The following is a 22,381-nucleotide window of genomic DNA, read 5'->3' as shown; positions in this document are numbered from 1 at the left end:
TCGAGTAGCATATTCTTCAGTCATTGCGTGGTTTGGGTTTGGTTTTGTTTGAGTTGAGCTTGGTTTGCCATTTCGCTGCTTTTGTTTGCTTGTCTTGTTTGGATATCTGTCTGTCTGGCTGTCTAGTTGTTGGTTTGGCGCGCGTCTCTGACGCTGTGGATACCCCTGAGAAAACATCGCCTCTTATCTATGCCCTCGGCCCTCTTAATACCTATCTGTGAGCGTCTCTGTTTGTTTTGACACTCGTAGCAACGATTCTAATCCGCACTACAGGCGATGTCCACGAGTCAGAGGTCAAGGTAAACATTGACTCCGAGGGCCGGTGTTAGTATTAGGGGCGGATGGGTGAGAGCAGGAGCATGCTACTACAACGAAGACCCGTGTATGTACATAGGTAAAACTCGCCCCAACTCCTATAGTAGACACAGAAGCCCCCATGTGACATTCGAGGTTATTTTATTTCTTATTCTTTGCTACCGGCTACTGAAGATCGCGATACTCAAGACACACGCCCGAAGAAAGACCAAAGAAAAGACAGGAACCGTGCCAATTATGACAGTACAAGAGGGAGCCGAGTTGACAATTTGCCGGGAAAACCAACTCCAACTTGTTACATCTCGCCCAGAAACAACGAGCACCGTTGGTGCTAAATTCATCGATAACTCCCGAAACCGCCCAATGATAAATGACCAACCAGACAAGAAGGAAAACCCCCATCGGGTACAAACGTATATGAAGTTTCGTTGCAAGTCCACTCAAATAGGTATCCGCCCATTACTCCATGCCATGATTTCGTCTGGAGATCAGCATTCGGTGCCGCATCACTTGATTCCGAAACCTTGTTTCCAAGCCCTGCCGTCTTAGGCGCCTTACCCCCCATATGTTTTTCTCCCCCGTTAAACTCCAGTGTCGACCGAAGGCCCAGGGGCGATGCTACCCGACCTGCCCTTTATGAGTAACCCCCATTTGTTGTACAATACATCCAAAACAAGAGCAACAAACTCAGGACTGTGCCTGGGTCTTGACGTAGGCGTCGATATTGGCCGCGTCCTGTTTCTCCTTGCATATGTATTTCTTGATGGCGTATTGGAAGTCCTTCTCACTGACGACGGGACCGGTACCGTCGCATTTGGCCTTCTTCTGCAAGTCGGCGCAAAGACCGTCCAGGTCGAAATCGCCGCCCTTTGCCTTGGGGCAGTTCTGTATTTTCTCCCTGTCGGTTTGTTAGTGAAATTGCATGTCGAGGCGAAGGTTAGTTGCACGTACCAGACTTCGTTGCATTTGAGTACCAAGTCCGCTGCGGATTCGTCGGCATCTTTTGCAGCATCGATCTGAGAGATGAGGTCCTTCTTGGGTGGTGCTGGGCTAGGAATCGGTAAGTTGTATGGTGTGAGGAAATCCATATCCACTGCGTCGTTGAAGAAGCCCTCGTCAAAACCCTGCGACAGAACGTTCTCTTGCGGGTCACGGTAACCGCCGAACAGTTCCGGATCAAACTGGAAGTCGTTCTGGGGAAGCCATTGCGTGAAGTCCTCAATGCCTGTATTGGCAAAATGACCGAGACCTGAAGCATGTTAGTTACGCCTTCCTTAAGGGCACCGCCGTGGACTAGCTGTTCGCTGCGGCCTGAGATTGCTTACCCTGCGACGGATTGCCAAGGCTGGGGTGCTCTTCTCCAATTGTACTCAGGGTGTCGAGAGGCTTGAAGCCCATCGGTGATTGAGCATATGATTCGGGTGATGTTCCACAGGAAGAATTCGGGCCGCCCATGTTAGAGTTTGAGGACGCAGAGGGCGAACTTGTCGTCGTGGGACCACCCATGTTGTAGTGTGAGTCGAGGCTGATCGACGACCCGTTTGTGCCTTGGCCGTTGTTGAGAGGCGGCGTGAAGAGCCCCGAGGAGAGCGCCGCCAGGTCCTGCTTGGATTGAGAGTCCAGACCGACCTGGCTGTAACTGCTCGAATCCCCCGGGCTGACCCCATTCTGCGAGTTTTCGCTAGGGCTCCGGTGGTCCGCACTGCCCTTCTTCGATGCTTGTGATTGTGTTGACGGGGATTTCTTGGCCTTATTCATGGGAGGGCCCGGGAGACTGCCGAACTTGGGGAACTCAAATTGGAAGTTGACGTCGTTCAAGTTGTTGACGAAAAGGCTGCCAAAGGCCGAGGCAGGGCCTTGCGGGACGGGCCGACCGCCAGAGAGCATCGACAATCGCTTCTTGTACTCATTCAACTCGACCGTCATCTTGTCAACTTGGGCACGGAGTGCCTCTTTCTCATTGTTCGCGTCCTCGGACAGCTTCTCCAACTCCTGGACTTTGGTTTCTAGATCTTTCAGGTGTTTCTCTTTGCGCTCCCTGAACGCCCGCTGGGCTGCTCGATTCTGGGCTTTCCGTTTCTGGAGAGACCATCAGCAACTGTCTTGCTATGTTCATGTTCCATGTCTGTTGGGTAAACCTACCGAGGTCGGTTCTGTAGTGAGAGGCTTCCTGCCTGGCTTCTTTGCCATCTTCTCCTCGCTGTCCCGCCGCTTGGCTCCCGGACCCTCTTCTTCCTCGTCATCAGGATGACTTCTCTTCTCCGGCGACTCAGCATCGCCGGACTCCGACTTGAGCGCCCTCTTCGCGCCAGGTAGATCACCGATCATTTTGGCCTGGCTGGCATCGTCGTAGTAATCAAAACTAGAATCGGCTCCAGCAAAGTCATATTCATAATCAAGGTCTGGGCTGTTCTGAAAGCTCGACAGACCGTCGGCCTGGATGGGTGAACCATTAAACCGGACCGGCGACATATTGAAGCCATTGGTAGGCTGCGCAGCGTCGCTCGGACGATTGGAATTGAGCGCGGCGAACAGCAGGCTCTGTTGCTGCGGAGTCAGGACGAGGCCCTGCAACGGGTTTTGTGACGACGTCATTTTCGCTAACTCGCTAGACCGCGCTCGATTATGAAAGAGAAAAGGAGCTGGTATTGCGAGGTGTTGTTCAGAAAAGCGCGATCGCAGGACAAACTGCAATGGCCGACAACGCCGAAAGAACGGATGTTGTATCAGACGAAACACTCAAGGGCGTGGGCGACAAGCGAAAACGGCGATGGGGCGCTAAGTCCGAGCCCCAGACCGGAGGCGAGGCGGGGTATCGGGCGTTGGACAAAGGCACCAAGGGCAAGACGACGACGTCAGAGAATTCAACTTTTTCTGGAAACGGGAGATTGTGCAAGGGAAAGACTGCAAGCTGCAAATGTTGAGCCAGCGGGGGGATCAAGGCGAAGTTGCCTCAGGCCAAGAAAGACTGGTCGAGTAGAAGGTCGGAGGTGGCGATGGAACAGCGGCGTGGTGGAGATGGGGAAAAGTCGTGGCTTTTTCCTGGCCCCTGGCTGCCTTGGGTTTGCACCTGACCACAGCTGTTCACCCCGGATGTCGGAAAGGCGGGCGGGCGAAGGGTCAGACCGAACGGCAAATGGATTTGTCGGAAAGTGGGTTGATTGCTGCCACGAATTTGTCAGCGTTCATGGAAGGCTTGGGAATTGCCTTGTCTGTGCGCCATTGACGGCATATCTGCCCCACAAGACCGAATCCAGCCCCTTCCTTCAGACGACTCAAGATTCCAGCCAACTGCCAGGAGGCAAATGGAATTAACTATTTCTTCATAACTTTGCAAGTTCACGAACAAGTGCCGACAAAGGAGAGGCTGGAAAGCATTCAGTCCCATACCCACGATGCCCGAATGTCTTTCCTGCCTTATCTGCTGTTATATCCGGGCAGCGCTGAGTCAGACCAAGATCGCCGGGTTTATTAGGTTGCATGCTCGCTCTTTGACACCGCGGTATCAGCGCATCGGATCCGTCTTGCCGTCTTAGTGGTTGCCTATGTTCAGTGAGTGATTTAGTGTGTCGCATCTGTGCAAGTAACTTTGTATTTTAGTGTCCTCGAAGCCTGGAACGATTTCACACCCCTGAGATAAAGTGAATCATGTCATGTGTAACTTCCCTGATACAAACCTTGGGGGCGAGACAGATGATTGCCAAGACCTGCCAAAGCCGACAGGGAGCGGCGATCATTTTGTGGACCGTGCGTTACGCCTGGCAGTGGACCCCGCGTTGCTGCATCTCCGCACCGCGGCAGGCGACCCGACATGATGCCCATGAGCCCTGGCCCAACCTAAATCGAACCTCTGCAGACTCGAGGGACGACAGCAACGCTGGGCGTATGTAACTCGGCCGTATCAAACGGGATAACTTAAAATATATTAGAAGCTGGACGATTACCCAATCTCCAAGCGTCGGAACCAGGCACCGTCGTGATGGACATTGCCTACGATCATATTCAAGAATCTACTTACCCAGAGGAACAGGGTGATTCCTCGTCGTCTGGGGAAAAGAAGGCGGCCCCCCAGCCAAGCTTGAATGACGATTTTCAAGATGCGTACCGGGCCTTCTCCTCTAGCCCCTGGGGTGCCCGGATCGGGGGCTTCTTCGGCACCGTGGTGAAGCAGGTGTGTGTTTCCTTCGCTTCGGGCCGGGTGGCGGCCATCGTGCTTACTATATCTCCCAGGGTGGATCTGTCTACCGCGAGGCCCAACAGGAGCTCTCAGCCGTGGGCCAGGATGCCACACGCGGCTTCACCGACCTGCGCCAGTCTATCATCCAACGCACACGAGGTCTGTCTCTGAACACCTCCGCCCCGCCAGTGCTATCCCCGGACCAGGCGACCAGAGAAGCGGGTGACAATGCCGATAAGACACCCACAGCAACCAAGGACCTGTCCTCGGAGGCCGCACTCCAGGAGTCCGAGACGGTGCTCTCCCGGCTGCGGGGCGAGGCAGCGAAGCGGCTGAAGGACCTCCAACAAGCCGAGGACGCAGCGGACGAGGCGCTTCTCCGGTTTGGTTCCAACCTTCGGGACTTCTTCCGTGACGCCATCACCATCGCCCCTCCGAGCGGCGACCAGGCGGACAGCAGCCGGGCCAACACGGGGGTGCTCTTTGAGAGCAAGGATGCGCACGGCAAGAGGGTGATCCACACATCGCGGTTTGATGCGCAGCTGCATGTCATCCACACGTCACCGGAGAGCTTCGGCAAGGACGGGACTGGGGCTGAGTTTGAGACTTGGGCGAAGGAGTTCGACATCGACAAGAAGACGGCGGATATCAGCAGCGACTTGGAGAAGTACCCTGAGCTGAGGTCAACTATGGAGAAGCTCGTGCCCGACCATGTCGCGTACGCGGATTTCTGGAAGCGGTACTACTTCCTCAGGCACGGCATCGAGACCGCCGAGGCGCGGAGGAAAGATCTGCTTAAGGGTAAGTGGAAGGAGTACCAATTCAAATTGATTGAGTCCATGCTAACGCTCAACGAATAGCTGCTGCGGCCGAGGAGGAGGTTGGCTGGGATGAGGATTCAGATGAGGAGGAGGAGAAGAAACAGGAGGAGGCCAAGGTGGATGTTAAGAAAGAGGTTAAAGAGGAAGAGAAAGAAGTGAAGGAGGAGGTCAAGGGGAAGGGCCCGGCGGAGGAGCAGATTAAGGTTGAGGAGATCACGAAGAAGGGCGACGAGGTTACAAAGAAAGAGGAGGTTAAGAAGAAGGGTGAAGAGGAAAGTGACGAGGAGAGCGACGAGGAAGATGATGATTCAGATGAGGACTCCGACGAGGATGATTCGGATGAAGAGTCAGATGATGAGGCCGATGCTGGACCTAAAAAGAGGACAGGAGTCCCCAGACGGCCAGGTTCGACGGGATCATCGGCCACAATCCAACCATCAGCGGCCGGCCAAAGTTCCCTCAAGCCATCAGAGCCACGAAAGTCCAACGACGAAAAATCGCAGGCGGACAGCGAGGCGAGTTATGACGTGGTCGGAGCCAGATCCGGCGTTCCCAGCCACGCTCCAAACAGCCCGAAGGAGGCACGCGGCGATAAGGGCGAAAGCAGCGACGACAGCAGCGACGAGGAGGATTGGGAGTAATTTCCTGTGTTCCCGGCGTTCGGGGCGGAGGCGCGGGTATCGTCGTTCCCAGGGGGGTATGGTGGAGTTGGATCGGCTTTCTTTTTTCCCTACCTCTTGGTCATATCACAACTGTAGGTCCCCTGATCCCCCAGCCGTATATAAGTAGTCATAACAATATCTGAGCGAGCCAGGCCTTGGCCGCCAGATCACTTATTACCCCCAATTATTCTACCTCTTCTTCTTCGTAACCTTAGTAAACCCATCCTCATCCACTTCCGGCTCCTGCCGTTCCCTCCTCGGCGGCGCGGGCGCATCGTTCATCTCAACATCCCCACCCTCATCATCATCCTCATCCTCCTCATCATCATCCGTATCCCAATCGGTGTCGTCATCCTGGTCCTCCGCCTTCTTAAAGACGACTTTGTTCCCCTTCTTACCCTCCCACCGCCGCCGCAGCGCCTCCACCTCATCAAACTTGCCCCTCAAACAGTCCCCGCGCAACCGCACCACCTGCTCCGCCACCTCAAACGCCGAGTCGTCGTCCACGTTAACCTCAAACTCATCCAGCATCACCTGCAGCAGCAGCGCCTCGACATCAGCCTGGTCCGGCTCCTCGGCGCTCCCACTTCCTCCATTCTGCGCGCTCTGCGTCGGTTGTGTGGGGGGTTGCTGCTGCTGTTGTGTGGTGGTCTTTTTCCGCAGCTGCGCGGGCGTGAGCCGCGACACATCGGGGAAGAGCTCGACCACGGCGCCCGCGAACCAGTCCCGCTTGTCGGCCGAGTCGGGCCCGCCCCAGTTGTTCTGCACGGCCAGGCCGAGCGCTTCCCAGAGATGCAGGGATATGGCGACGCTTTGCTCGAAGTTGGCTTGGCAGGTTGCTGGTGAGAGGGTGGGTTAGTTGGTGTTAGGGGATGGTTAAGGGAGGGGTGGTGATGGTGGGTTCTTGCGTACCCGGGCTGGGGTTGGCGGTGCTGGCCATGGTCGGGTGGATTTGTGGTGATGGCTATGAGGGAATGTGGCGGGAAGAGGTGTTGTTCAAGGGGTGGGCGCAATTCGATGCGGGGCGGCGATGGAGGGGTTGTTGATTCCAATCGAGATTTTTTTTTTGGTGTTCCCGGCAACCACTGACCCCTTGGACAAAAAAGGCCGCACTCCAAGGGTGGGTGCCAACGAAACCTTCGACTAGAAAAACGAAAGGAAACCCATTCGGAAGCCTAAAATCTACGTTTTATTTCTTCAGTTCGGTTTCTTTTATTTGATTCATTTTCCTCGGTTTCCTTCATTTTTCTGGCTTTCTTGATTTCCTTTATTTCCCTCTCTTTCCTCTTGCTTCCCTGTCGAGTTCGGCTTTTTTGGCCAAAAGGGTGGCACTTAAAAAAGTCGAATGATAAGGGTTAGGGTCGATGTGATGCTCTTCACATGCTTCCAGGCCCCCAGCAACATGACGACATCGATGCAGAGGGCAAGAAGCACACCATTTGAAACCAACCTAGGCACCGGAATCGATTAGGAGCCGGCCTGATTCTTCTCCGAATGCGGCATCTAATCTGGCCTCGCTCGCTGGCATTCGCTGCATGCGCCGTTTGGAATGCTTTGCTGTTTCAATAAGTCGCTGGCATTTCTCGCTAGTTAATTGTTAGGTACCTATTTAGTCGTAACCCAACCCAGTTGCATCTTGTGTGAATTTTGACGGACATTACTCCTACAATCTGAACATCCACACCCACCCACCTCCTCAATTCGAATATTTTCTCACTGGCAACATGGCCTCAAATCTTGTCCTTGGCAGCACCGGCGTTATCGGTTCCGGCATCCTCGCAACACTACTAGCCGACAGCTCGGTCAGCGCAGTGCACACCATCTCACGGCGGGCGCCCAAATCAACCGGCCCGACGCTGCACGCGACCATCGAAGCTGACACCACCCAATGGGCCGCGAAGCTCGCGGGCATCAAGCCCACCCCATCAACGGTCTACTCCGGACTGGGCACAACCCGCCAGCAAGCCGGCGGTATCGCCAACCAGTGGAAGATCGACCACGACCTGAACGTTGAGCTCGCGCAGGCCGCAAAGAAGGCCGGCGTGCGCAGCTTTGTGTTCATTTCTAGCGCGGGATCGGGGGGTCTGCTCGCCAACTACCTGCCCTACAGCAAGATGAAGAAAGGCGTGGAGGAGGCGATCAAGGGGCTGGACTTTGAGCAGGCGATTATCGTCCGGCCGGCAATTATTCTGGCCGAGCGGGAGGTACCGCATCAGGGGGCGCCTCTCCTTATCGGCGCGACGAGGGCGCTGGGGAGGTGGTTCGGACTGGGCCTGCAGGACAAGTTGGGGCAAGAAGGTGAAGTCATTGCGCGAGCGGCGGTGCACGCTGCGAAGATTGCTGCCGAGGGGAAGGCGCCGTCAAAATATTGGGTACTAGAGTCGAGCGACATCGTGAGGTTGGGCCGGACGGAGTGGAAGGACTAATGGGCATGGGAGAGGGAAGACGTTATGGTGTAGACAGTCAGGCATTCTCGACACGGCCGGAACAGCCTGGGGATGAATAGGGGAGCCTCGGGACTTGAGTCGAGATGCTGTGTAACACCACCTGTATGTCCATACCTATTAAACACATGGGAACCATACGCGGAATCACTGAACCAGCACCATTCTTGCATTTCAAACCCCTGTGGCCGTCTACGAAACTTAACCTCGTACCTGTAAGACCGGACATCAAAACTAGCCGATCAAACCCCGAAGGCCAGAACTGTACTTCGGAACCCCTTATGTGTGATAGAAAAAGGCTCAGACTGCCGCACGAGGAGTTTAAATTCGTCCCATCAGGCACGCGAGTTATCTTATCTTTGGACCCTTTTCCCCTGGCAGCTACCCCACTACCCCGCCGCTACAGGAATTCACCCCGTTTCCATCCCAGTTCCACGGTGTGTCAGCGCCCGGACCGGCTGACTCCCTCACCGTCAGCCCTGAACCAGCCTCACAATCTTCTCACCACCACCAACATCTCTCATTCCCGTTCAGCAACTCAACCCCCCCAAAGAAAACACCACACCAAAACACACACAACAACCCTGCCAGAAAAAAAACACCCCCCAAAAATGGCAGCACCAACCCCCAACCGCCCCCCCCTCATCGGCGACCCCTCCGGTCCCGCGCCCCCCTACCCCTTCCGCATGTCCGGCCTCGTAATAAGCGGATTCGGGCGCGGGTCCAAAGAGCTCGGGATCCCCACCGCCAACCTGCCCGTAGACGACGCCCAAACCCCCTGGATCTCCTCCATCCCCTCCGGCGTCTACTTCGGGTGGGCCTCGCTCAACCTGCCCGCCTCCCACCCGGACTCGCTCACCTCTTCCGCAGCCGCAGCGGCGCCAGGCGAGGATGGGGAGCAGCGACAGCGGGGCGGCAACGGGTTCGCGGTGTACCCGATGGTGATGTCGATCGGGTACAACCCGTTCTACAAGAACACGGTGCGGTCGGCCGAGGTGCATGTGCTGCACCGGTTTGGGGCGGATTTCTACGGGGTGGAGATGCGGCTGCTGATCGCGGGCTTTATCCGCGAGGAGAAGGACTACAGCGGGCTGGAGGCGCTGATTGCGGATATCGAGTTCGACTGTGAGGTGGCCAAGCGCAGCCTGGCGCGTGAAGGGTGGGCGCCGAGCGGTGTGGATGTGGAGGTGGATGTGCCTGGGGAGGGGGTCAAGGTGTTGAGGGGGTCGTTGGAGTGCGGGTGGTTGATACGGCCGGATGAGTTGGGGGAAGGGGGGAAGTAGGGAGTTGGAGGGGTGGTGAGGCGTTGGTTGGGATGGTTAGTCAATGATAAAATAAAAGAGCGTAAAGCTGACAAGTGAAACATGGAGTCGAGGAGAGGAAGATGATGGGAAAATCGATGCATTGTTTTAATTCCACCCACACAGTCGGTAGGTAGACTGGTATACCTCCCAAAAAAGACCTCCAACAATCATGTACAGAGGTATCTGAATCCAACGCCTTACCCGACACCGTTAATGCCCCGTTTTTCGTTTCCTTCTATCCCCTTTGGGTTGCCTCGATGCCCCCGTCAGACAGCTAGCTGGTTGTTGCTTCGGTAATAACATGGTAGGAACTGCGATGCCATCAGTCGATTGCTCGGGCCTTATAACGCAACAATAAAACGACTACGTACTTACATTGATGACGAATAGCATGGGCATATCAAACACATCGCGCTTGATGGTCCATGTGTAGCTACACTCAAGCTTGCCGTCGCGTTCAAGTTTCGATATCCCGTGCTCGCCATCGATCTTTGCAACGCGGTTGCTCAGAATGCTGTTACGAGGATCCTTCTGCGGCAGCTGCCCTTCGGTGCTGCTCTCCCCTGTGCCGCCGTCCTTGTCCGGCGCACGGTACTTGAGGAGCCGGCACTTGCGCGTCTTGTGGCCTCGGCTGTCGTTGAAAGCCAGCTGGGCATAGTCTTCGTAGAACTCGACGACGCTTTCGTGATCCAAGAGTTCGGCGAGATAAACGGGCCCGGGGCCATCTGTAGATCCGCCGGACTCTGTGTTTAGACTTTTGAGACGTGGGGTGGCGAGGCCGACTCGAGCTTTGGAGTTGGTATTTGCCGATGCAGAGCCGCCCAAGTTGACATTGAGGTTCGGCTCTTTCCCGAGTAACACATCTTTCGTCCACCCCGTCAGCGCGCAGAACTCTTTGTTCACGATAGCGACTTCGCCCGTCCGTCTGCAGGCGAGGGTGGGGCTGGAGCATTGGTGCATGAACTCTTCATATTCAAACAGAGACCGCTGGAAGTTTTTCTCCATGAAGACCAGATCCTGTTTTGTCAAGTTCTTGGTGGACGCCATCAATGACGGCCGGATGCTAGCCAGGGATTTCGCGATGCGCGACGTGTGCGCTGCTGTGAACCGTTGTTGTATGAGAATGAAGAGCTTGTGGAAACTCGAGACATATCCAAACGGTTCCTTCACTGTGTCGTAGATGAAAGAGGGGTCGCGTTGCCGCTTGCCCAAGACCGACTGCTGCCCGAGCTTTGCGAGGGCATTTGACTGTCTCGTAGAGGGCCGCTGTTGGTTCGCCGGCTTACTCCCTGGCGTTGTCGAGAAGGTGGCCATAGTGGGAGATCCTTCGAAGCCGAGGGGAGTCGGCTGCGGGCTGTTGGTGTCGGTACTCGGGCTCTGGATGCTGGTTGGCCCAGCGGCAATCGCATACGCATGGGGAAGGCCATGCTGTAGGTTACCTTGCGAGTAGAGGCCATTGTGATTCGTATCAAGACCGAGGAACCCATCCAGAATATTCCCCTCGTAGACATTGTCGAACTGGTTAACGCCATTCCCAAATACGCCGGGCCCAAAGCCGAGGCTGCCGCTTGCTGACCGCGCCATCGTGGCATCCCCCGGAGGTGTTTCGGCGGCACCCGATGACATGTGCCCGAGCATGCCAAATTCCATGGCACCATATTGGCTGCCGAAGTTGAGGCCTTCAAGGTTGAAGTTGTAGATATTCGGATCGCTCGGGTCGAATGGTAGAGTGCCAAAGTTCGTCATGGGGCTCGACACCTGTGGCACGGTCATGCCGCTGATTTGTGGATTGCCGGATGTCTGGAAGGATGGAGACGTCGGCGACTGCTGGTTTGCAAACGGAAGAGTTTCCGCCAAGTTCCCTATTGGCGTCTGAGCGGCGGAGAACATGGGGAATTGAGTAGCAGGCGATTGGGAGAAGAAGGTCCCCTGGTTGGAGGACGCCTCAGAAGTCTGAATACTCGGGTGCCGGTGACCATTCTGCCGTGGAGTTGGATTTGGATTGTAGTTTGGACCCAGAACAGGTCTCAATGCTTCGGGGGGCGCGTCATGTAAATACTTGGCCTTCTTTCTGACTCCATCCTGGCAGGTCTCCATGAGATTGCGCTTAATACATCGCTGACATGGCCTCTCGTCCCCTATTGCAGCGGTCAGCATCCGCAACCCATATTTTCAGAGGTTACATGACAAGCAAGCGTGAATGAGTGTGATAGGAGGAAGGGATAGATGAAGCCCCTGCAACGGGGGGGGGCAGGAATGATAGAGAGTAATCTTACCGCAGGTAAGATGAGCTCTTTGGCAGGCAAAACAAGCGCGCCTAGCTTTTTTTCTCCGAGGCCGAAGAGGATCTTTCGGGTCGTACTTTTTTTTAGGCTCTCCACTGGTGTCGGCGCCTTCCGAAGTGAGTCTTTGGTCTGACATCTTCTCGTCCTCCTCTTTGACGAGCTGGTCCGTTTCGTCGTACTCGTTTTCGCTATCAGACATGGCGCCCGAAGTATCCCGCGGGGAATGCCCACTGTCTTCCGCCATCACGGCCTAGCTTATATACGGCCCAACCTGGTCGGACAGCGCGGTAATGCAGGAACACCCAACTCAACGCACGCCAGGTCCGCTTCCGCAATGGGAATCTGAAAAGAACAGCAGAGGATTAACGCTGAAGGGCCCTGCAGCAATATCACAGCGGTGGCACCACCACGGCAAGTGATTGGCGCTGCACGTCGCTCTGGTTGTCAGGGCAGGCGCCGGGGAAAGCTGAAGGAGGCGACGCAAGCAAGTATCCCAGGATGAGTGCGCCAAGTTCAGTGGACGGCGAGTTCCCACTGGTCATCTAATTAAGGCGTTGAGGGCGGCAACGAACAGTTGCGGAGAGGCTCTGCAAGACCGGACGCAGCAGCAACGGCTTCCTGTGGCTTCCTGGGCTGTTCCTCTTTACTGTAGCCTCCCGCAATAAGAAGTGTTGATCGCCGGTCCAAGAAAATGAATGGGATATGGTGCCAATGCCAGCTGATGAGGCCCGATACACAGTGGCAAGCGGCTGTCTCGTATTCTCAGCGCCTCTCGTGGGGATGCTGCTAATTGGCTCGGGGAAATTTGGTAGAGGGTGTCGTTGTGCGACAGGCCACCGCCCGGGCGGAACTGGCGGAAGTTGAGCCGTTGGGGTAGATGGATGTATGTGTGTACGTATGGTTTCGTCGACGGACGGTCTCGAGTCACGCGGCGGCGGATAAAGCACGGGTGCGGCCCGGGGGAGCTTTCGAGCTCTGGTAGGTGAGGGTCGCACAGGAGTGATAGGGAGGCATTCAAGCTGCAGCTATCCGTCGGCGGTATGGCTGCGTGAGCCCTTGACAGTGCGTTGGTAGGGGAAGGGAACAGGTGGTGTGGGCTTTCTTCGAGGCGGCGCAAAAGGATAGTCCAGTGGGCAATTGGTGCGGATGAGGGACTTCGAAGCGGGTGGCTTTTGCTAGGCGTCGGTATCCTTCAACGATTTGCGAGGCCGGATCGATGGTGTGGTTCGTACTCCCTACGTCTCTCTCGCCAACATCCCCGCGGCCTTCCTCCTCCTCCTCTTCCGGACCGTTTTTCTGCCTCTCCCGCGATTGTCGCAATCTCCGCGCTTCGCTTTCGGCGGGCGCAATGCAAAGAGCTTGTCGTCGTCAGTCGCAATATGGCGAAGGTCCGAGTTTCTGGGTTTGCTTTAAGAAAAGCAAAACAGGCAAGAGTGCAAATGGGTGTGATAGAGGCGGACCGAGACGAGGTGGGGTGAAAATCAGACGGCGCTGCAAACAGTAACTAACTAGTGCAATCCGAACTCAATGCCACTCCCTACTAGGCATACCCGGTGGTTTGCATGGCAGTTGTGGAGAGAGATAAGGTACGCTAGGCGTGGGCCTAGGAATTTGGTGTGGTGCTCTTTCCTGGAATTAGGTCATGGGTTCCTGAGGTTGACTCGGAGTCGGTGTGCAGTAGTTTTTCGCAGCTGCAGTGGGCATAAGCCATAAGCCATAACTAAGCCGAGCTAAAGCTCGTTCCTTCTTCCCGCCAATTGCGGGGTTTTTCTCTACCCTTGCAATCTCGGCCCCAAGAAGCACATCATCAAATCAATTCTTCACCTTTTCAATCGATTTCGGCCTTGACGGTCCAGCCCAGTCTTTTTCCTCCATCGCATGCGGCTCGGCAGTGGATACGGCGGCCCTTGACTTGTCGGAGAACTGTCTCCTAATTGGTGACTCCATCGTTTTGTGGTATGCATACCTGTAAGTGACAGGAAGCATGGAGCAAACAGTTGGAACAATTACCCGATAGAATCCTTTGCATCATTTGCATGTGGCCGCCCAGCCGTGCCGCCGTCGCCGCAGGGTTCACGGAATGCCACCCCGGCCCGCAACCCCAACCGAACCCCGACCGCGGATCTGCAAGTGTCTCCAACAAAAACCTGGGAAGTTGTTAAGTTGAGGGCTGAAAGTACGTACCTGTCACACCAAAACACCAAGACTGGGAGACTGGCATTACTCCTGTTCTTGGAAGCCCGCTTTGACGGTGAGCTCTGTTCGTGTCAGCTCGGACGCAACCTACCTGTCTCAGGTCGCCGTCAGCCAGCCTTTTTTCAGCCATCACCCTCTCATGGCAAGGTACATACATCCCACCTTTTTGGCCAATATCTATGGGAGTTGCTTTTGTGCCTTGATGGCCAGCCGAGGTCCGACGCAAACTTCTTCCTCAATTCATGTGCTCAAGGTTTGCAGAACCCAGCATTGAAGCCCCTCATTATAGAACATGGTATATTATTAAAATAAAATAAAATAGGTTTTACTGCTGCGGCCCCGAGACTGAGAAATAGCTTCCTCTCATGGTGCGCACAGTTCGTGGCCGGCAGCCTTGCCTAGGAGATCATCGGACCGCCGAGCTTTGTCTCTCTTCAACCTCGGCTTATCCTGGGCCACGGCCTGTGCCAACGGGTACGTCCGCCGTGCTCGAATGAGGGTCTTTCGCGGGGTGCCGAGTGGCTTGTCCAAAACAGGTTGTGACCTAGAAGCAGTATGCCGTCAAGCCTCCCCAAAAGACGCACGACATAGAGACCTCTCCGCCACCACAGTGGCCACCCTACACCCTACATGGATGCGGTGGCATTACCAACCAGCTAACCCGCAGGGGCCAGAATCCGGAGTCGAGTGTGTCCGTCTAGTTCCCATTCCTCTGCTACCTGCCCTTCACGCCCTGACCCCTGGCACCTGGTCTCCCGTGGCATCCAGTAGATTGGGCCCGGGCTGACATTCGACCCCGTCGGATAAGACAAGATCCATCAAGCGGGGTTGTGCGCCGTTAAGACTCGCTGAGAGTGGGCAGGCCGTGTCGAGGGGTGATGCATGGCCAGCGTGGAGAGATCGATGGAGTCAGCCACCAGCGCCTTGCCGCCGGTTGACATGGCCTGCTCCCCGGTGCAGATCTGCTGCGGACGCGTTCACGGCAGATCACAGCCGAGCTCGCTGCAACCCTGGACACGTCTATTTCAACCATTGGGCTGGTTTCAGACGGGTGTTCCCTCGTCTCCACCTTGATGTCCCCCCCATCGTTTTATGTGGTGGTCGCATATCTGCTTCTGGCTCGTATCTTCTTGCCATAGCGGAAGAAGATGTAAGGGAAGGGCATCAAGGCGAGCGTCACAAAGGCCACGAGCCCAGTGGCCCACTGAAACCCAAGGGCCTCATACATCTGGATACCAAACAGTGGGAATGCCGCTACGCATCGTCAGCCTGTATCCGGACCGGCCAGTGCTGCAGGAGGCCTAGTTGAGGTATGAAACACTCAGAGGGGAAGCTTACCTGCGAAGGAGCACCTGACCAAGGCATTGGATGCCAGGGCACTCGCGGCGTACCGTGGGTATGCGTCGACCTAGACAGCCACGGGCTCGTATCAGCACACCTTTTGCCTATTTCACCCAATGCTGTTGCACCGGATCAAGAGCCGCCGGCCGCGGGCACGTTTGTGCTCCACGGGGATAGGTTACACTCACAAGAAAAGTGAAGATTCCCGTAAAAGCGAACGACATCCTGAGAAATAAGCCACGGTTAGCGACGGGTAACGACATGACCGCATGCTTCGGATATGCAAGATCGAAAGAAAGAGGCTAGGATGCGGCAGCTCTGGAACATCTTGACAAAGTCATGACTACAAAGCAACGATTCAAGGCCATGGCGTAAGAGCAGATCGACATGGCTACTGTCGAGCGCACTGTCGCCGTGTTTCGAGATGCTGGGGTCCTCTCCAGGACTTATCCACCGTCCAGCACGTCGAGTGCCACTGCCGTGGTTAAAGCTCATCAAAGTCTCACTTTCTTTTGCATTCTTACCGTAATTCGGTGAAAGCAGCCGAGGAGAGGCTCAACATAACCAAAAGAAATCACAAAGTAGATTTGAACTCACCCAAGACCAAACACGCTGGAACCGATGATAGGCACAATCCAGTGTACCTCGGGGTATGTCGTAAAGCCGAACCAGAACAGACCCCCAGTGATCAGCGGGGCGCCGAATATGACAGGCGGCAGCTGGTCTTCGGGCTCGTCTTTGAGCACGCCCGTCTCCTTGAACCGCTTCGCCACCATGTTATGCCGGAGCCTGGTCCAGAGAGGGGTGCTCAAGCAAGCGATGATCATGGATACTAGCAGACCCATGAAGGTCAGACCAACCTGCCAGAGGTTGAAGCCATGGTTCGTGCGGAAGATGAGTGGGAAGGCGCCGAAGAAAAGGTAGAGTAGACCGAGGAGAACAGCCGTATAGATGTTGAGCACCACGGCCATGGGCTCGAAGATGAGGATTTGGAAGGGCCGGAGCAGCGAGTAAGCGACCGTCTTGGAAACAGACTTAGTGGATTTCTCAAGAGGCGCGCGCCACCTGTCGTCGCCGGTCGTTTTCCGGAGCTTTTGTGCCTTCTTTTTCAACAGCACCGGATCTAAAGGCGCATGTCAGCATTTTCCCTCGAGCGTCAGCCGAAGCCAAACAGGAGCACTCACGATAAGTCTCCGGCACGAACAACGCAATGGTGAGTAGCAAGATACTGGCCCAGATCAACAAAAAATAATGCGTCCAGCGCCAATTGATGTAGGTGTTGATCAGCCCCCCGACCAGCGGTCCCGTCGACGGCCCAACAAAAGGGGCAAGGGCGAAAATGGCCATGGGCGCAAGCATGGTGTCGCGGGCGAACAAATCTCCCACTGTCCCTCCAGAGACAGACAAGAACGCACTCCCTGCCAACCCTTGGAAGAAGCGTGCCACGATCATGGTCTCGATATTCTTCGCCACCGCCGACGGAACCAGCCAGATGATGAACCCGGCGAAGGAGCAGAGATAAATCGGCCGCCGGCCGTAGAACTCGGCCAACGGCGACCAGAACGGACCTAAGGCAATCCCTAGCACGAATGTCGACAAACCCAGCGTCGCCACCAGCCGCGAGTTGCCGAACTCCTCGTTCATCTGAGCATACGTCGCCGTGTATGATGCCGACGCGTTCGTTCTTGATTCAACCCCCTGAGTCAGCGCTTCTTCTCCATCCCACCACCCCCTATCCCCCCCCCCCCTCCCCATCATAGCAGAGCAAAAAAACCACCGAGAGAGAAGGAGCAAAAAAGGAGCCAGAGCCAACTTACACGCAAAACGACCCCACGCTCGTAATCGCAATAATCAACCACTTCCGCCACGTCGGAAAACTCCTCGGACACAACGGATCACTATCACCGCCCTCCCATCCAACCTCAAACGGATCCACAACAACAGCTGCATCCGCACCGGCACCATTCCCATCCCCATCAGTGCTACTACTTCCACCACTCTCACCACCCTTCTTCATCTTACCCCCCGGGTGGTTATACGGCGCGATAGCCCCGCCCGCAGCATCAGCCTCAATGTCGTCGCACCCCCAGCCGTTGTTGGAACGCTCGCGCCGGAGCGTCTCGATCGTCTCGGCGCTGAGCCGGCGGGCGCCGCCACTGTGTGAGGCGGGGCGGGCGGCCGTGCTGCCGGGCCGGATCGGCTCGAAGGTGCTGGTGTTGAGTTTCTCGGGGTCGGTTGCTGCTGCGGCGCTCTCTGAGGGGGGGAGGCTGGTGTTCTCGCTCCCGTGCCCGGAGGTGGGCCGGGGGGGCTTTTCGTCCATTTTCTTCGGGGAAAGAGGAGGGGTTGTTTTGTTTGTCTGGGGGTTCCTGTCTTGGCTTGCTTGGTGGATGGATGATACTGGAGTTGGGTTGGTAGCCTCGCGATATCTCGAGCCGAGAGGTAGCTGGAGGTTGATGTAGAGGAGGGTTATGATGGGGGTGTGATGGGTTCTTGGGCTTCACTTGAGTCACTCGGTGCAGAGCGTCACTCACGTCGGGTTACGGGCACACAATGTTGTCAATGTTGAATGACGATGGGCCAGCAAAGCTATGTACGATGGACAGAAGACGGGGATGCCATGACGTTTATTAACGGCTCTTGGCCACCCTGGACCTCGATCTCCGAGTGCGGATGACTGGGCCTTCGTGGGGGCTGTTGGTTCCATTCTGGGGTTAACACTCTTCCAAAACTCTGCTTGATGGAACCGTCAATTTTAAAGCGGCGGATGCGACTGCGTCAAAGCAGCATCCAACCTTGAAGGAGGGTGTCATTGAAGCCAGGGGGCTAGGGAAACTGGGTCGCCCAGGCCCGTCTGGGGCAAAGCCAGCTTCGAAATCAGGGACCACAAGTGGAACGAGAAGGCGTTGGAGGGAACAAGGGAACAAGGCTTTCCATTCACTGCCTGACTAACCGCAACCACTACGGCTGCCACCGCGTATCCAACATGGCTTATGCAATGAATGACTAGCAAACTTCTAGGTGAGGGACATTGATAACCCTGACGAAACGACAGCGCACCAATGGCGAAGTGTTGTGGGAGGAGAAAACGGGGTTGAGCGGAGGTTGTCGGTTGTGGAGACCCGCTTGGGCGGCACATGGCTCCCGGCGCTCGGTTGCAGCAGCGGGCACGGCATTGCCATCCTTGCCATCCCCGTATTTGCTTTGATGGGTGGCGGGCTGGCAGGGTGGCTTGAGGCACCTCGGTGATAAGTTCCCGAGTTGTCCCCGGACTCATCCTAGCAGCCCTATTATATTCTTCACATGCCCTACCAAGTATGTAGTATAGGATATATGGAGCATACAATATGTAAGGTAAGCACACACATCCGCGAGCGCGAAGATGCGCGATTGGTTTTGTTTGACATGGCGTGCATGGATGACTACGGCCCGTTGTTTGCTCTCGCGGCTTGCTCTCGCGGTTCGCTGTGATCTCATCTTGGCCGAGCCTAGTGCAACATCCTTCGGTCCAGGGGTTTTTGGCTGGAAATGGCGGTTGGTGAAAAGGAAGCTAGCATTCCCGCCGTGTTCCCGGCTGAGCCTGGCGGCCCGACTCAAAAAGAGGCGGCATGGTCCGTTTACTTTGTTCCGGTATTAGAAAGCAGTGAGAAGAGATACTTTGTTCCGGTATTAGAAAGCAGTGAGAAGTCATAATTCAGTTTTCTAGTATGTACATTCTACTTGCGCCCGTTGCCAAACTGCGTGTTCTAAATTACAATATGGCTTGCTTCTTCGTGTACTGACTACCCAGTATGTAAATCAACCCCCCCTCCCCCTGGTATCCCAAGCATCACTCATGACATGCCCCCACGATGCTGTCCAACTTTATAATATAAAACAACCAAACATGCTGCAAATCCGAAACGCCGGAATCCCAAAAATAAACCACCCATCTTCTCTTTATGTACTAGTATGTCTCGGGCAGATCCGAGAAGCTGGGGATGTCTGACAAATCGCAGTCAAAGCTCCTCTCGTAGGCCTTGGCTGGGAGGACACCCGCCGCGAGCCCCTTTTTGTAGCTCCATTGTGGTCTGTTGACAGCGCCCGTTAGCAACACCAATCTTAAAGCAGCAACACTATCCCCCGAGCGGCACAACAACTAGGAAAGGAAAAAGGAGAGACTTACGCATCCTCGGTATCCCAAACCCAATAAAACCACCCCCAACCCTTCTCAAAACTCGACATCTGCGCCTCGGCAAACATCCTCAAGAACTGCTTATACGAGTCACTCCACTCACTCACCGGCGCATTGGCCTCCTCACAGCTGCACGAGTTATCCTGCGCCGGACAGCGCGGGGTGGTAACATCCCCGCTCCCGTCGGGGGTCATCAACGAGCCGGTCCAACGGTTCCCCCAGCCGACATTGGTCAAATGCTTAGCGCAGTCGGTGTCGGCCTGGGACCACTCGGCGACGAGGGTGGGGCCGAAGCCGGTGCTGCGATCCATGCTCTGGAGGGTCTGCTCGGTCCAGCCCTCGCACGCGTAGCGCACCTTGGCCGTGTGGTTGAAGACGATCTGGCCCGTGTTGAAGATGACGTACTGGTGCACGTCGAGCGCCGCCCGGTCGAGGCCCTGCAGCTCGCCCTGCCAGTTGTGCAGGCCGCGGAAGCCGTCGCCGAAGACCACGATGGCGTCGGATACGCCGTTCTTGCGTACGAGGGCGTGCGCATCCGTCGTCCATTGGAGGACCTCCTGCGAGTCGAGGAAGGTCATCTTGGGCTCGTTGGCTAGGCCGTAGTGGCTGATGATGTTCTTGTAGCGCGGCTGGGCGAAGAATTTGGAGAGGCTGTCGTGGAACTCGAGGGCGCGCTTCCCCCAGAGGGCCCCGTCGGTACCGTTCAGCCAGTTGATGGGGCCGAGCCGGCCGCTGTGGTTCCAGCCGTTCTGGCTGCCGGGCAGGCCGTGAACGTCGAGGTTGACGCGGAGGCCGTAGCGGCGGCACCACTCGATGGCTCGGAGTAGGTAGCGCCATGAGGTGCGGAAGACGTAAGGGTCGCCGTCGTAGACCTCCACAGCCCAGTACGAGAAGGGGATGCGGACGTGGTCGAGTCCGGCATCTCGGATCTCCCTGAAGGTGTCTTCCGTCACAAAGGTAGCGTAGTGCTTCTCGAGGACGCTCTCGCATCGTTTGGCGAGGTATTTGCAGAGGGTGTATTCATCGACGATGCCCATGCGAAGATCGTAGTTGAAGAGAGAGGGTGTGATGAATGGCTCGAGCGAGAGCCAGCCGCCCACATTGACGCCTCGCGCTGGCCGCTTGGCGTAGTCACCCCATGGCTTTTCCAACGCCGGCACATGGTCGTTGGCTTTTGCAGAATCATCCCACTCTGTGTCGAGGCCCATGAGAGGCAGGCCGCCAACCGTCTCGTCGGTGTAAGTGAGGTTGAAATCGGCCGTGTCCTCCCACACGAAGGGGTTCAGCCAGGATGGGGCCCCTTTCGGTATGCTGTCCGGCGATACCCCTCCCAGACCACTCTCACTATCGCCGCTGCTTCCGCCCCCATCACGCTTTTTGTCATCATCCCCGCCAGAGTTGGGGACCACCACAGCTGCCACGATGATGATGATAATAAGTAACACGGTGCAGACACCGATGAGGATCCCTGCCGTTGTCAGCGTAGCCCACTTCCTCCCTGGACAGAAGCAACCTACATAGCTTTTTCTTCTGCTTGTACCACGGCGCCGGTTTCCCGTTCCATAACGGCTCTTTCTCGGTCCCCATGCTATCATCACTCCCCCGTCCACCCCCCCTCAACCCCGTCCACCCTCTCCCGCCACCACCGCCACTACCACCTCCCCTCCCCTCCTCCAGCACCGGCCCGCTCACCACCCTAGCACTCCTCCTCTTATCCCTCTCACGCCCCCTATGCCCCCTCCCCTCTTTCACCGGCGACACATCCACCACATCATACCTCTCATCCCCCTGGGGCGGCGAGACATCCACAACCTCATACCCGCGACTCCGATCCCTCATCCGATTCCTCTCCCGCTCCCTCTCCCTATCCTGCTCCCTCCGCCTCTCCCTCCTCAACTCCCTCTCCCTCTCCACCTCCCTCTCCCTCTCCCGTTCCCTCTCCCGTTCCCTCTCCCGTTCCCTCTCCCGTTCCCTCTCCCTCACCCTCTCCCTCCCCTCACCCCCACCCGGCATCGCCAACGGCGGCGCGGACCCATTCGCGCGATTCAGCCTCGCCAGCGCCGCCGCCGACAGCACCCCGCCGGCTCTGGCACCACCACCACCACCGCCCTCTTCCGAGCTCCGGTCGTCGGCTCCGCCCGCCCGCGCTGTGCTGGGCCGCCGCCTGCGGCGTCGCTGGTGCTGCTGTGGCAGGTCGTCGTCGTCGGGCGCGGCGGACGAGTTGCGCCGGTGGTGGCGGCGCTCGCGGCGGGCGTCGCGGTCGCGGTCGCGGTCACGGTCCGGGGGGCGGGTTGCGGAGGGGTCGCGGGGCATTTTGGGCTTTTCTTTCTCTCCCTTCCGGTTAGGTGTACTTGTGTGTGATCTGCAGGTTGTGATGGAATGTGGGACGTTGTGTGATCGGATGTGGTGGGTTAGGAATGCATGGTGTGGTCGGCCGCAGGTGGTTATCCGGAATTGTGGTTACGCAGGAATTTTGGAGATAAAGATTGGAATGATTGTCACAGGCAAGATCTCTGCCGAATTCGATTCCTGGGTCGCTGCGACCTTGTGTTGGCGCTGTGCCTTGATCCTGTGCATGTAAAGAATGCGTGATTGTTGGCAGGGCAACGCTATCTGACAAGGGTCAAGGGGCGCCAAGAGGCCTACGCAGACGTCATCGGGAAAT

The 22,381-nt window shown here is 56.5% G+C and overlaps 9 protein-coding genes across 9 annotated transcripts; 4 read left to right on the top strand and 5 right to left on the bottom strand.

Moving 5' to 3' along the window:
* Positions 1-283: 283 nt before the first annotated feature.
* F5144DRAFT_98531 (uncharacterized protein) lies at positions 284-933 on the top strand. Its single transcript, XM_066793615.1, has one exon. The coding sequence runs from the start codon at positions 385-387 to the stop codon at positions 862-864; it is 480 nt and encodes a 159-aa protein (XP_066646089.1). The 5' UTR covers positions 284-384; the 3' UTR covers positions 865-933.
* F5144DRAFT_98530 (transcription factor PAP1-domain-containing protein) lies at positions 934-3,089 on the bottom strand. Its single transcript, XM_066793614.1, has 4 exons — positions 2,458-3,089; positions 1,641-2,394; positions 1,267-1,564; positions 934-1,213 (listed from the first exon to the last, which is right to left on the bottom strand). The coding sequence occupies exons 1-4, from the start codon at positions 2,908-2,910 to the stop codon at positions 1,003-1,005; spliced, it is 1,716 nt and encodes a 571-aa protein (XP_066646088.1). The 5' UTR covers positions 2,911-3,089; the 3' UTR covers positions 934-1,002.
* A 1,123-nt stretch (positions 3,090-4,212) lies between these two features.
* Positions 4,213-6,230, top strand: F5144DRAFT_98630 (uncharacterized protein). The gene is made up of 4 exons (XM_066793617.1): positions 4,213-4,486; positions 4,546-5,293; positions 5,353-5,399; positions 5,562-6,230. The coding sequence occupies exons 1-4, from the start codon at positions 4,295-4,297 to the stop codon at positions 5,952-5,954; spliced, it is 1,380 nt and encodes a 459-aa protein (XP_066646087.1). The 5' UTR covers positions 4,213-4,294; the 3' UTR covers positions 5,955-6,230.
* F5144DRAFT_599222 (Pre-rRNA-processing protein TSR2-domain-containing protein) lies at positions 6,165-6,915 on the bottom strand (the record flags this gene model as incomplete). The annotated part of the gene is made up of 2 exons (XM_066790994.1): positions 6,165-6,814; positions 6,888-6,915. The coding sequence occupies 2 exons, from the start codon at positions 6,913-6,915 to the stop codon at positions 6,165-6,167; spliced, it is 678 nt and encodes a 225-aa protein (XP_066646086.1).
* Positions 6,916-7,402: 487 nt separating this feature from the next.
* F5144DRAFT_640450 (uncharacterized protein) lies at positions 7,403-9,702 on the top strand (the record flags this gene model as incomplete). Its single annotated transcript, XM_066792742.1, has 3 exons — positions 7,403-8,368; positions 8,680-8,683; positions 9,038-9,702. Exons 1-3 carry the CDS (start codon positions 7,700-7,702, stop codon positions 9,700-9,702), a joined length of 1,338 nt encoding a protein of 445 aa, XP_066646085.1. The 5' UTR covers positions 7,403-7,699.
* A 384-nt stretch (positions 9,703-10,086) lies between these two features.
* On the bottom strand, positions 10,087-12,207 carry F5144DRAFT_484410 (transcription activator of gluconeogenesis; the record flags this gene model as incomplete). The annotated part of the gene is made up of 2 exons (XM_066785441.1): positions 10,087-11,861; positions 12,000-12,207. The coding sequence occupies 2 exons, from the start codon at positions 12,205-12,207 to the stop codon at positions 10,087-10,089; spliced, it is 1,983 nt and encodes a 660-aa protein (XP_066646084.1).
* Positions 12,208-15,294: 3,087 nt separating this feature from the next.
* F5144DRAFT_484673 (major facilitator superfamily domain-containing protein) lies at positions 15,295-17,865 on the bottom strand (the record flags this gene model as incomplete). Its single annotated transcript, XM_066785459.1, has 5 exons — positions 15,295-15,432; positions 15,543-15,612; positions 16,143-16,668; positions 16,730-17,229; positions 17,363-17,865. The coding sequence occupies 5 exons, from the start codon at positions 17,863-17,865 to the stop codon at positions 15,295-15,297; spliced, it is 1,737 nt and encodes a 578-aa protein (XP_066646083.1).
* Positions 17,866-18,856: 991 nt separating this feature from the next.
* Positions 18,857-19,183, top strand: F5144DRAFT_560744 (uncharacterized protein). The gene has a single exon (XM_066788220.1). The coding sequence runs from the start codon at positions 18,925-18,927 to the stop codon at positions 19,177-19,179; it is 255 nt and encodes an 84-aa protein (XP_066646082.1). The 5' UTR covers positions 18,857-18,924; the 3' UTR covers positions 19,180-19,183.
* A 68-nt stretch (positions 19,184-19,251) lies between these two features.
* F5144DRAFT_618290 (glycoside hydrolase superfamily) lies at positions 19,252-22,216 on the bottom strand. The gene is made up of 3 exons (XM_066791914.1): positions 21,234-22,216; positions 19,708-21,184; positions 19,252-19,612 (listed from the first exon to the last, which is right to left on the bottom strand). The coding sequence occupies exons 1-3, from the start codon at positions 22,027-22,029 to the stop codon at positions 19,489-19,491; spliced, it is 2,397 nt and encodes a 798-aa protein (XP_066646081.1). The 5' UTR covers positions 22,030-22,216; the 3' UTR covers positions 19,252-19,488.
* Between the last annotated feature and the right edge of the window lie 165 nt (positions 22,217-22,381).

Source organism: Chaetomium tenue (genome assembly GCF_020726465.1).
Source record: "Chaetomium tenue strain MPI-SDFR-AT-0079 chromosome Unknown F5144scaffold_2, whole genome shotgun sequence".
In the NCBI taxonomy this organism is placed as follows: Eukaryota; Fungi; Ascomycota; class Sordariomycetes; order Sordariales; family Chaetomiaceae; genus Chaetomium; species Chaetomium tenue.
This window is presented reverse-complemented; position numbering and strand designations above follow the sequence as displayed.

Coding starts and splice junctions, on each gene's coding strand:
- F5144DRAFT_560744 (XM_066788220.1), top strand. CDS start 18,925: ATGCGCGATTGGTTTTGTTTGACATGGCGTGCATGGATGACTACGGCC.
- F5144DRAFT_98630 (XM_066793617.1), top strand. CDS start 4,295: ATGGACATTGCCTACGATCATATTCAAGAATCTACTTACCCAGAGGAA. Junction 4,487..4,545: donor TCGGCACCGTGGTGAAGCAG/GTGTGTGTTTCC, acceptor TATATCTCCCAG/GGTGGATCTGTCTACCGCGA. Junction 5,400..5,561: donor GGGATGAGGATTCAGATGAG/GAGGAGGAGAAG, acceptor ACAAAGAAAGAG/GAGGTTAAGAAGAAGGGTGA.
- F5144DRAFT_618290 (XM_066791914.1), bottom strand. CDS start 22,029: ATGCCCCGCGACCCCTCCGCAACCCGCCCCCCGGACCGTGACCGCGAC. Junction 21,185..21,233: donor CAAGCAGAAGAAAAAGCTAT/GTAGGTTGCTTC, acceptor TGACAACGGCAG/GGATCCTCATCGGTGTCTGC. Junction 19,613..19,707: donor GTTTGGGATACCGAGGATGC/GTAAGTCTCTCC, acceptor CGCTGTCAACAG/ACCACAATGGAGCTACAAAA.
- F5144DRAFT_98531 (XM_066793615.1), top strand. CDS start 385: ATGTACATAGGTAAAACTCGCCCCAACTCCTATAGTAGACACAGAAGC.
- F5144DRAFT_98530 (XM_066793614.1), bottom strand. CDS start 2,910: ATGACGTCGTCACAAAACCCGTTGCAGGGCCTCGTCCTGACTCCGCAG. Junction 2,395..2,457: donor TCACTACAGAACCGACCTCG/GTAGGTTTACCC, acceptor TGGTCTCTCCAG/AAACGGAAAGCCCAGAATCG. Junction 1,565..1,640: donor CCTTGGCAATCCGTCGCAGG/GTAAGCAATCTC, acceptor AACATGCTTCAG/GTCTCGGTCATTTTGCCAAT.